Genomic DNA, 13,093 nt, shown 5'->3' with positions numbered 1-13,093 from the left:
TTTTTGAATCCACAAAGGCCTTAATATCCAGCCATATCATATACTTTCTCCTCTAGCATCAGGTGTTCCATATATTTACTTGGAATTGAATCCAATTAAGTCAAATCAAATTGAAGATGATGCATGTTCAACCTCTAAAAATATAAGGCTCAAAATTAATAATTATTCACTGGCCTCTAGTAGTAGTGGAGCATGACAAAAAATAAGCTATTAAATGAACTGCGACTAAATCATTAAACAAATTATAACTCCCTTAACTTTGTTTCTTAAGTATTATTTGGAAATGAAAGTTTGGAGACTTGAGAAAATTGTAGTCCCTAATGAACTTTATTAACAGTATTATTGAGTGCATCTTAAACACTAGAAACATAAGAACGAAAAAGATGGAAATTCTCCTAATAATCAGAATTTTTCAATATAGTGGGGTTAAAAAAAAAAAAAACCCTAAATAGATAACTATAATTTATTCTTATAATAGGGTTAGTAAAAGGGATTACGGGACCCGCTGAAGGCTTCTAAAAACCATTTAAAATGTAATCAAGAAAACAGTGGAAATTAGCCAGAGGACAAAGATCCAGAGGGAAGAGTGGCAGACACAGATGCATGACTATGGGAAGCAACGCCAGTAAGGGGTTGGTCAGAAGGTAAACTAATGTTAATCTATTTAGTCCCCGTAGCAACCACAAAGGGCCTTCCTGGATTCAACTAAACATTCATATTTCAAGACTAGCGCCATGCCACTCAGAAGAACGGAGGATAAGAACAACAGCTTCCTGGCATCAGAATACACCAAGCTTCCTCTAAAGATTCCCATAAAATGAGTATGGAAGATGCCCTTGCTAAAAAGCCTCATGTCCCAGAGGAGCCAGTATCTCTTGTAGCAAATGCACTAAAGGCATTCCCAGAAACAAGAGTCACCATACTCCAGGAAGTGAGAACGTTAATTTGCCAGTCGGAGGTAATTTTTCCACAAGCGAGATTGCCTAGACATACACTCCACATCTTAACAGAACTAGACTAATCAGCAGTCACAATCTCATGCAGATATGGGAAAGATTTTGTTAACCCTTTACCCACAAACCCTCTGTGATTACTTCTCGGCAAAACAGTGCTCAAGGTAGAGGAGACAGCCTGTAGACTCCTTAGGGAAAGGAAAAAGGGTACATTCCAGTGTCTAAAAAGAAGTGTATAATGACGGAAGCATATCAAGTGTTCAGAAGTGTAAAAGGTGTGGGAATAAGAAAGAAATGTCACAGAGAAGCAAGGGAGAATGTGTCTTGCAGGACTATAGTTTAATGTAGAATCAGTAAAAGATTTGATGTAGGGAATGATGTAATCATACTTACAATTTAGAATGCAAAATGGAGTTACACTTGTGCGGAGCTCTAGCAAGAGATGCAAGGGAAAGAAGTGAGTGAGGTCATGTATTTATTTCCCTGGATTCTTCCCTTCAGGGTTTCCTGAATGGGCTTTGTCCCTTGACCAGGTGTCATTGCTCCTTTCCAGGTGGTTCTCTCTCAGCAGCACAATCTCACCTGGGTTCTGGTAACCAGTACTCCTCTTGAGGGCTTCCCTAGTGGCTCAGCTAGTAAAGAATCTGCCTGTAACACAAGAGACTCCAGTTCAATCCCTGGGTTGGGAAGATCCCCTGGAAGAGGGCATGGCAACCCACTCCAGCATTCTTGCCTGGAGAATCCCCATGGACAGGGGATGGGGTTGCAAAGAGTTGGACAGAACTGAGCAACTAAGCACAGCACTGCTCTTAAGATTAGCTCCAGAGTTGATGAACTATCTCATCTATCTTCCCTTCACATATATCCATATATAATCCCTTTATTGAACTTTTCTAGAACTATTCTAATTTTTACGTGTGCCATCTATTTTCTAACTGGTCCTGCACTGATCACAATGAGACAAACTATTATTTTTATAAATCAAGTTTTATTAGAACATGACCTGCCTATCGCTTATGTATAGTCTATCACTGCATCCACACTACAACAGTGGAGCCGACAGATGTGACAGAGACTGTATGGCCCACAATGTCTAAAATATTTATCTGGTTCTTCATAGGAAAAGCTTGCAAATCCCTGTCCTAGAGTCTGAGGGTAACCTGAGCTGTAGACAAGATACAGAACTTGATTCTAAAGGGAGAATTTCAGTGAAGACTGAATTTGCAGCCCTCACCAAAATCAGGATTTTGATAGAGAAGGACAGAGAGTTGGAATGGAGACATCTGGGTAAGATGCACTGAAGTTTATTTGACTGACAGATTTTACAGGGATTTTCTTGGCTTGCAGAAGCAGCCCATTTCCTTCTGTTAAAAGGGAGAAGCATTCCCCTCTCTAGCTAGTCTAGAGTCTATACAGAGGGAGCAACAGAGGCAGGTGTCCTGCAAGCCCAGGTTTCCCAGAGTTGCCATAACAAAGTATTAAGAACCAATTGGCTTAAATCAACAGAAATTTATTCTCTTGCAGTTCTGGGTGCTAGAAATTTGAAACATATTGGCAGGGACATACTCTGTCTCTGAAAATGCTAAGGAAGCATCCTTCCATGCCTCTTATAGTTTATGGTGACCTCTAACAATCCTTGGCACTCCTTGACCAAGGAATCTGTCACTCTAATCTCATCCTCACTTTACATGGTTTTCTCCCTTGTGTATCTGTGTGTCTGTTTTAAATTGCCCTCTTCTTTTAGTGATACCAGTCACTTAAACACGTGCTGTGTCCATGCTAAGTCACTTCAGTCATGTCTGACTCTGTGACACTATGGACTGTAGCCCACCAGACTCCTCTGTAAATGGGATTCTCCAGGCAAGAATACTGGAATGGACTGCCATGCCCTCCTCCAGGGGATCTTCCCTACCCAGGATGGAGCCCATGTCTTTTTACACCTTCTACATTGGCAGGAGAGGTCTTTACCACTAGTGCCACGTGGGAAGCCAAGTCACTGCCACCCAAATCCAGTACAGTCTCCTTTTAACTTGATTGTATCTGCAAAGGACTTGTCAGGTGGTGATAAAGAGCCCTCCTCCCAATGCAGCAGATGTAAGAGACATGGTTTCCATCCCTAGATTGGGAAGATTCCCTGGAGGAGGGCATGGCAACCCCCTCCAATATTCTTGCCTGGAGAATCCCATGGACAGAAGAGACTGGAGGTCTACAGTCCATAGCATTGCGCAGAGTCATACACGACTGAAGTGACTTAGCACGCACATATTCATTCCATCCACCCTTATATGAATAATTAAGCTCAAATCTTAGCATGGTCTAAGTAAGAAAATGCTGGCAGAATGCAGAATTCTAAGTGAGGAAAGGCTCAGAAAGTGAGCATGATAGATTGGGTCTGGTATATAAGATCCAACATTCCACTGACTGGTGGTACTCACTGTTTACACAAGACAAAAAAGAATGTGATGGTGAGGCAATCACCAACATTCATCAGAAGCTCAGAAAAATAGGCCACAACTGACTAGAAAAGGTGCTATTATAGATAAAGGCCTTGGTTCCCAGGACTCTCTCCCTTTGGGTCCAATGTATCCATGGACCTATCTAGTTATCATCTCAGTTCTGAATGCATAATTGGGAATGGACACTTAGCAGGTCCCAGGATCCTCACACCGATTCCTTGACACATGGAATAAGAGCTGACAGAAAGGCTGAGAACAAGCCCCCATCCATCAAAGTTCTTAAAGCCAATGAGTGCCACACACTGGCTAAAATGGCAACGATCAGGGCCATCCCTAAAGACTTTTTAAATAAGGCAAGTGTAATGGTCCCTACTACGTACATCACCAATCTAGTCTCTGCAAAATCCCATGAATCATAATGGAGGATAGTGTACTTATCCAAGCAGGAGCCCTAACTGAAGTTGTTGTTCTAGGTATGGCATCTTTACTGAAACAGGTCAACTAAGCCTCTAGTTCATGTGCATGAGTATGTATGATTTTCAATATCCACCAGGAAGGAGCACCTGAAGTAGTTCATATTCACCTAGGATAGGTAGCAGTGTGTGTTCTCATTCTTGCTTCAGAGATATGCTAAATTGCCTGCCCTCTGTTACAATAAGTCCAAAGACAGTCTGGCTCATCTGAACATTCCACAGGGCATCATGTTAGAACAACGGCAGTAAGCTGATCAGATCTGGTAAGCAAAGAAATACTCTGGATACTCAGGTTTAGAAGGTGGAAGATAATCAGTGGCTAGTGGTATAGTTTTGGAGTCTAACCGTTCGAGGCCTGGCAGATACCTCTTCCAAGGTAAAGTAAGAGTGACTGCACCTTGCTCCTCTGACCCTAGAGGAATAAAATGAATAAAACAGTTTGCTAGACCTCTTCTAGTTTTAGAGGCAGCATGTACTGCACTTGAGAGTTCAGTTCTGGCTCATTTATCAGGTGACCCAGAAGTTTTCCCAGTTTTGAAAGGATTCCAGAGTGAGTTCAGAAAGGGCTCCACAGCTGAATCCAAACACTCCCTGTGGAATTTTGAAAGATTTCCTAGTGATAATACACTGACTAGCAATACATATATGAAACTTTTTCTTTTTTAAAGACAACTTCCTCTATTGGTCTCTATTCAAAATTGTCAAATACTCTAATAACAACAAATACATGATCCTTAGTATTCAGGACTTCTCTCCACCCTGGCTTTGTCACCTCTCACAGAAGAGCAATTTTAGAAAGGACCAGAATCTGTGAAAATGAAGAGTTGTTTATGCTACTAACCTTTTTTGAATGTAAATATGAGAATAAAAAGAAATTAAAACAGGAGAAAAAAATACCTTTATTACAAAAGCAAATATGAGAGTGAAGTTACTTTTCATCTTTTCTTTCCCTTATTATAAAACTGATTCCATCTGCTGCTGCTGCTGCTGCTGCTGCTAAGTCGCTTCAGTCGTGTCCAACTCTGTGCGACCCCATAGACGGCAGCCCACCAGGTTCCACCGTCCCTGGATTCTCAAGGCAAAAACACTGGAGTGGGTTGCCATTTCCTTCTCTAATGCATGAAAGTGAAAAGTGAAAGTGAAGTCGCTCAGTCGTGCCCGACTCTTAGCGACGCCATGGACTGCAGCCCAGGCTCCTCAGTCCATGGGATTTTCCAGGCAAGAGTACTGGAGTGGGTTGCCACTGTCTTTATGTAAAAGTGTAGAGTGTTGTTTAAATATTTTCCGAAGTAGGTAAGTTTATTTAAAAAATTAGTATTTTACAACCAAATGCTTTAAAGAAAATAATATCATAAAATTTGATCTATGTATATTACATAAATAAAAACATGACTGAATGAATAGCAATCCACATTCATATAATTTTTAATTTCTAATTTGCAAAGCATTTTAGCATATAAAATAAATAACCAATATATCTAAAAAGAAGAGATGAGTGGATCTTGGTATTCACTTGGAGAATGAAATTTAAGTACAGGGGTTTTTCTGGACAGGCTTAGAGAACTTAAAGTGAAGCCATCTACTAATATATTTTATACAAGTGCATCCAACCAAGCTGGTATGTAATATGAAGTAAAAATTTCTGTCCCTATCTATTTTGGCACCCAAAAGGATTTATTTGTGCTTTTTAAAAATAGTCAAGCTTTATGCAAGTCCTGAGGATTCTAAAATGACTAAGATGATGGTTCTGCCCTTAAGGACACATACATACACTTTACACAAGGAATTATAACTATGATAATAATTATAATTATAATATGATATGATAAGCTCTCAAGATAAACAAACTCTTTGCCAACAACAACAAAAAGTAGTCATGAATTCTACATGAGCTTATGTAAGACTTACAAGAGTAGGTAATATATTTGATGGGAAATTAAAAGAGGAGATAGAGTTCATGAGACAGTGAAAAAAGAGAAGAGAGGAAGGTAAAGAAGCAGAGGGAATCCTAGAGAAGCATGAAAGCGTAAGGAGGTGTTCAAAGAATAAAAGAAGCCATTGAAACTGAGGAAGAAATGATTTGTGAAGAGGGGTGGGTGATGATCTAGTTTCATATTTTTAGTATACAAACATTAATTTTACTGTGAATACTAGAAATCAAAATGTCCATAAGATTTTTTAAACGTCCATAAAATAAAAATAACACCTACCAGATCTTCGCATTTTCGAAGCCTAGCAAAATATATGACAAACTTTGTAATGAGAAAAAGAAATATTTTTGATAAGTTAACATGTGATATTTAAATACGCATTGTATTTTATGGCATTATTTTGCATTACATGTCATGTATTGCATTTGTTTTATATCTGTGCTTTTTATTACCTTGGGGATAAGCATTTATATGAAGAGCATCATTTCTCCTAAAACACTAGTAGGAGCAGTTGGCATTTAATGCCACTCTAAAGAATCATTTTCATAACCTCTCTTTAGGGAGCTACATTTTAGGAGTAGAAAAAGTTTGAGGAAAATAAAAGCAGAAATGGGTTTGGAGAAGCAAAAATTAGTGAGAAATTACTCAGTGAATATCAATCACATTCTCTTAGCAGAATTTGAGTATCACTAGATTTGAGGTCTCCTGCATTGCAGGCAGATTCTTTACCAACTGAGCTATCAGGGAAACCTAGATTTGAGGCATCCATCTTTATTTATGGTACACTTTAAGAAGCTCATTTGAGGCTAGGGAGCTTACTCCAAAGCTACAAGCTTGATATGTTCATATAATAAAAGAATTTCTACCTCACTACCCATACATGATAGCAACAATATAATACATGCCAGCATTCTTTATAAGTTGTGTAAGTCTTACCAAATGCAATAATAACCATCATCACTTGCTCAATAATACATTGATTATGAATAACCACATAGAAATTATCCAATAAAAACTATAAAACAACATTTCAAGTGCTTATTCCATGTCAAGCACTCTGATAAGTCCTCTGCATATATTCTCTTATTTAATCTTTTCAACCACCCACTGGAGGCAAGGAGGATCCTAAATTTACAACTGAGGAAACTGACATAGACAGGAAATTTGACTTGCACACAGAAATATAGGAAAGTAATATACAGATAATATAAACAAGACCTGAACAGAAGCAGTACTACTATCAAAGACTCAGATATTAACCATAAGAAATTAACAACCATGACACCACCCTTATGGCAGAAAGTAAAGAGGAACTAAAAAGCCTGTTGAAAGTGAAAGAGGAGAGTGAGAAAGTTGGCTTAAAGCTCAACATTCAGAAAACGAAGATCATGGCATCTTGTCCCATCACTTCATGGGGAATAGATGGGGAAACAGTGGAAACAGTGTTGGACTTTATTTGAGGGGGGCTCCAAAATCACTGCAGATGGTGATTGCAGCCATGAAATTAAAAGACGCTTACTCCTTGGAGAGAAAGTTATGACCAACCTAGATGGCATATCGAAAAGCAGAGACATTACTTTGCCAACAAAGGTCCATCTGGTCAAGGCTATGGGTTTTCCAGTGGTCATGTATGGATGTGAGAGTTGGACTGTGAAGAAAGCTGAGTGCCAAAGAATTGATGCTTTTGAACTGTGGAGTTGGAGAAGACTCTTGAGAGTCCCTTGGACTGCAAGGAGATCCAACCAGTTCATTCTGAAGGAGATCAGTTCTGGGTGTTCATTGGAGGGACTGATGTTGAAGCTGAAACTCCAATACTTTGGCCACCTCATGCGAAGAGTTGACTCATTGGAAAAGACCTTGATGTTGGAAGGGATTGGGGGCAGGAGGAGAAGAGGACGACAGAGGATAAGATGGCTGGATGACATCACCGACTCGATGGACGTGAGTTTGAGTGAACTCCGGGAGTTGGTGATGGACAGGGAGGCCTGGTGTGCTGCGATTCATGGGGTCACAAAGAGTCAGACACGACTGAGCAACTGAACTGAAGAATAAAAAATGACCCAATATATAAATGAGAAAAAGATTTGAACATGCACTTCATCAAAAACATATGGCTGGCAAGAGATATGTGAAAATATACTAAACATCACTAATTATTATGGAAGCACAAACTAAAAGTACAATGAAATACCAGTATACACTTTCCCTGGTGACTCAGCAGTAAAGAATCTGCCCGCACTACAAGAGCCACAGGAGACAAGGGTTCCATCCCTGGGTTGGGAGCATCCCCTGGAGAAGGGCACAGCAACCCACTCCAGTATTCTTGCCTGAAAAACTCCATGGACAGAAGAGCCTGGTGGGCTACAGTCCATGGGGTGGCAAAGAGTCGGACACAACTGAAGCTACTTAGCCTGCACACACCAGTATACACCTACTGCATGCTTAGTTGCTTAGTTGACTCCAACGCTTTGCCACCCCAGGGACTGTAGCCTGACAGGCTTCTCTGTCCATGGAATTTTCTAGGCAAGAATACTGGTGTAGGTTGCCATTTCCTACCCCAGGGTATCCTCCTGACCGATGGAGGAATCAAAGCCATATCTCCTGTGTCTCCTGCACTTGCATCTCCTGCATTGTGCCAGCTGAGAAGCATATACCTACTAGAATGGCTGAAATATGACAACTAAATTTAACACGACATTGTAAATAAACTATACTCCAATAAAATTTAAAAATAAATAAAATTAAATTTTAAAATGACAACAGTGCATGTTAGCAACAATATGAAGGAACTCAAACTCTCATACAATGCCAGTCAGGAATGTAAAATGGTATAACCACTTTGAAAAATACACCTGTGGTGGATTCATGTCAACATATGGCAAAACCAATACAGTATTGTAAAGTAAAAAAATTAAAAAATAAAAATAAATTTAAAAAAAAAGTTAAGCATATATGTATTATATGGTCTGGCCCTTCCACACAAAGCATTTACCCAAGTAAAGAGAACACCTGAGTGTGTGTGCAACTGTGTTGGATTCTTGCAACCCCATGAACTGTAGCCAGCCAGACTCCTCTGTCCATGGAATTCTCCAGGTAAGAATACTGGAGTGAGTTGCCATGCTCTGCTCCAGGGACTCTTCCTGACCCAGGGATGAAACTGGGTGTCCTGTGTTGCAGGATGATTCTTTAACATCTGAGCCACGAGGGAAGCCCCAGTTTATATATTTTTCCTACATTTTTATAATATCTGACTTTTTACAATGAAAATAAATTTTATATCTAATAATAAGTCATTTTTAAAGAAAGCACTATCTTATAGACTCGAAAATTTACCCAGTATACCGGCAACTATTTCCATACTTAAATTTGTAAAAATAACCAGAAAGTCAATTTATAAACATCCTCTTTGGATGTGGACCTTTATTTACTCTCAGATGAATCAGTGTTGATTTTTGTTTTACCCTATTTCACTGCCTTGTCTCCCCCATCTCTTGGTCCTTGGACAGAAAAAGGTCAGAGAGGGAGGGCAAGTACGGTTTGGCTCCATCCTTTCTTTTGCAAGTCACAGCATCTACTTTTTTCGACAGCATTTTAAACTTAGATGAAATAGCAAATTACAAACGCCCAAGACCAGAAATCTCGCGTCGACGATGAGGGAAATGTTTATAACTGTTTCCAGCCTTTTCCCCACCGCGAATGACGCGCGCGCGCCCGCAGCAGCACTCCGCCTGGAATTCGGTGAGTATGGAAGCGAAGGGGCGTGTGACGCAGTCGCTGTCGCCTAAGGCTGCGTTCTGATTCAGATCTGGTGCCCGGGCGGCGCCTGACTGCGCGCTGAGCCGGCCTGGCCTCAGTTTCCCTACTTCTAAATAGGAGAGGCCATGCTGCCCTGTTTCTTGTTCTTTCCCAAGCACATCAGCACATCGTTGGTGTTCCTGCGCAGTGCGCGCCACGGCTTCGCTTTCCTGCCGCGCTGGGTCCCCAGGCTGTCCTCGGGTTACCCGCCGGCCGCCCCCATCCGCCTGCTGGCCGCAGCCGCCTCTTCCCGGGGGCCGGCAGATGCCGCCGGCGCCCCGTCCCGGGTGCGCCAGAACTTTCACCCGGACTCCGAGGCCGCCATTAACCGCCAGATCAACTTGGAGCTCTATGCATCCTACGTGTACTTGTCCATGGCCTATTACTTCTCCCGAGATGACGTGGCCTTGCACAACTTTGCCAGATATTTCCTTCGACTGTCCCGAGAGGAGACCGAGCACGCGGAGAAGCTGATGAGGCTGCAGAACCAGCGGGGAGGACTGATCTGCCTGCAGGACGTCAAGAAACCGGACCAGAGCGACTGGAAGAGTGGGCTGAATGCCATGGAGTGTGCTCTGCTCTTGGAAAAGAATGTGAACCAGTCGTTGCTGGAATTGCACACTCTGGCATCAGAAAAAGGTGACCCCCATTTGTGCGATTTCCTAGAAACCCACTATCTGAATGAGCAGGTGAAATCTATCAAAGAACTGGGTGACCACGTGAACAACTTGGTTAAGATGGGGGCCCCCGAATCTGGTCTGGCAGAGTACCTTTTTGACAAACATACCCTTGGAAATGAAAACAATCACAACTAACCCATAGGCTGCCTTCACAAACAGGGTGTGCCAGGACCCAGAGGCAGCTGTTTCCTCCTTTCTTTATATATTCTTCTCTTATAATGTCTCAATAAAGTGATTTGTAGAGAAAATATATTTAGCCCCATGTTAACAATGGCTGTTTGCCCAGCATCAAGATGATTTTCCCAGCCCAGAATGAGATGGTATAAAAAAGACTGCAAAAAAGCTACTGAAATAGATGCAAACTAAATTTTTACAGTGACCAAATATTATTCCAGACCGTGACCCTGCAATAAATGTTGATGAATTTCAACTCAACAAATGCCTGTTATTTTCAAGACATTATGTTAAAGGCTAAAGTGGAAACATGTGTAAGATAAATATGCAAATAACTATAGCAAGATGGAGGATATGTAGTACTGCAAAAATAATCCGTGCAAAGTTCCGTAACAAGTTTTACCCTTTTCTAAAAGTGCAATCTGTTTTTGAAGGATTTTGTGATCAACCAAATTCAAGAAAAGCTAAAAAAGTATAAATGCTGGATTTGGAAAGACACAATGTGTGCTAGCACGTTAAGGGCTCTGGTAAATATTGAAATTAAAAACAAAATCCAAACCAAAAAGTTACTGGATTATTTTTCATTTAGCTCAGTGTTTCCCAAACAAACCCAGTCTCAGCTAGCTTTTTGTGTGTGTTTTAGCAATGATAATATAACCATACCTATATATCTGATAATAGACTACAGCCTCCCTTTTAAGATACCATAAAGAGTGAATACACTGCAGAAAACACATTCCTGTGGCCTTTAAAATGAAGCTGAAAGAACATTAGGATGGAAAAGTCAAGAAGGGATCCGTAGTAAAAGAAGCATCAGCTGTTTTCTTGGGGAGGCGGGAGAAGGGGCAATAAAGTGAGTAGGAGAATACAGTACGTCCCCTACATACGAACCTTTAAGTTTTGAGCATTCAAAGATGCAAGCATGCGTTCACATGTCCAATCTTGTTAACTTAGTTCATGTGTTTGGCGTACTTTGTCACATGTACGCATCCTCTACAAGTGGTTGTGTTTTTGTGTACTTTATTGTATACCACCGTATAGGGTATCTTCCCTGGTGACGCAGATGGTAAAGAATCTGCCTGCGATGCGGGAGACCAGGGTTTGATCCCTGGGTCAGGGATATTCCATGCAGAAGGAAATGACAACCCACTCCAGTATTTTTGCTTCGAGAACTCCATGAACAGTGGAGCCTGGCAGGCTACAGTCCATAGGGTCACAAAGAGTCGGACATGACTGAGTTACTAGCGCACGCACACACACTACATAGAATATAGTAGTACAGTATCTTTTTAAGTAGAATTGAATCCAGCAAGGAGCCAGAACCTGTGCCAGCAACACCAGGCATGAGTGAAATTGCAGTTTGTTCTCCATCTATATTGCAAATGGATCCTTCAACTCTGCTTTCTCCCACCTTGTCTCCGTCCTCCAGTCAGTATCTCTTCTTGGCCTTTTTGCTCAATACGAGCCCCTGTATGCCAGATGTTGTAATGCCCTACTGTACTTTTCAAGGTACTATACTGTAAGATTAGAAATGTCTTAGTTTTTGTTTGTGGTGTATTATTTATGTGAAAAGTAGTATAAACCATCATAGTACAGTACTATAAGCGATTGTGTTAGCTGGGTTCCTAGGCTAACCTTGTTGGACTTACTAACCAATTGGGCTTACAAACTTGCCCTTGGAATGGAACTCATTCGTATGTAGGGGACTTAATGTATTTTGGTCAGTAGACCTTTGGCTAGACTAAGAGTGCTGGTTGGTGGTTGGAAAGATGGGCTAGAGCCCAGCTATGGAGGTGAGAAGGAAAGGTAAGGTTCGATATAGTGAGCAATGGCAGTGCTTCAAAGGGATCCCAACAGGAGAATGCTGTGCTAAATGTTGAACAATCAGAAGTTTAGTTGTAGAGAATAAAAATCTGAAAACAACCTCAATGTTGGTGTTAGTTTGGGTCCTCTGAGAAACAGATGCCAAGATGGGATTAAGTGCAGGAAAGAACTGTATTAGGGAAAAAATAAAGGATGTTGAGAGGAAATGGGAAAAGAGCTGGGAGAAGCAGGGAGAGACTTCAGACTCTGTGTGAGTCTGATCCTGAGGGAAGGAAGAAAGGGAAGTTGTACATAGTTCTCCAGGAAATTCTGCAATTCAATAGAGTAGAGAGAGACCTGTCTGGGAGACCTCCAGATAAAATTGCTCATCAGAGGAATACCAAGCTTCTGAGAAATGGGCCTGCCTACATACATTTCTGGCATTCAGTTATTGACTGGGAGGGACCCATAGGAGGGGCTTCCCAGGTGGCTCAGTGATAAAGAATCTGCCTGCTTATGCAGGAGACGCAGGAGACACAGGTCCAATCTCTGGATTGGGAAGATCCCATGGTGAAGGAAATGGCAAACCACTCTAGTATTCTTGCCTGAAGACTCCCATAGACAGAGAAGTCTTAGCAGGTTAGTCCATAGGCTTACAAAGAGTTGGACACGATTGAGTGACTGAGCATGGCCAAAGGAAGTGCAGCCTTGCAACAAACTAAGGGATGGATCAATTTTAGAGCACAGCAGCTTGGGCCTTTGGCAAATTGTGCACCCTTCAGTACCAGATTTGAGAGCTACACACACATGACTGCACAAACTCAACAA

The 13,093-nt window shown here is 41.3% G+C and overlaps 1 protein-coding gene across 1 annotated transcript; it reads left to right on the top strand.

Moving 5' to 3' along the window:
* Window positions 1–9,694: 9,694 nt before the first annotated feature.
* On the top strand, window positions 9,695–10,423 carry FTMT (ferritin mitochondrial). Its single transcript, XM_052644213.1, has one exon. The coding sequence runs from the start codon at window positions 9,695–9,697 to the stop codon at window positions 10,421–10,423; it is 729 nt and encodes a 242-aa protein (XP_052500173.1).
* Window positions 10,424–13,093: the final 2,670 nt, after the last annotated feature.

The sequence above is a fragment of the Budorcas taxicolor genome, chromosome 7 (assembly GCF_023091745.1).
Source record: "Budorcas taxicolor isolate Tak-1 chromosome 7, Takin1.1, whole genome shotgun sequence".
Lineage (NCBI taxonomy): Eukaryota > Metazoa > Chordata > Mammalia > Artiodactyla > Bovidae > Budorcas > Budorcas taxicolor.
The sequence above is the reverse complement of the archived record's forward strand: the minus strand, read 5'-3'. Positions and strand labels throughout refer to the sequence as shown.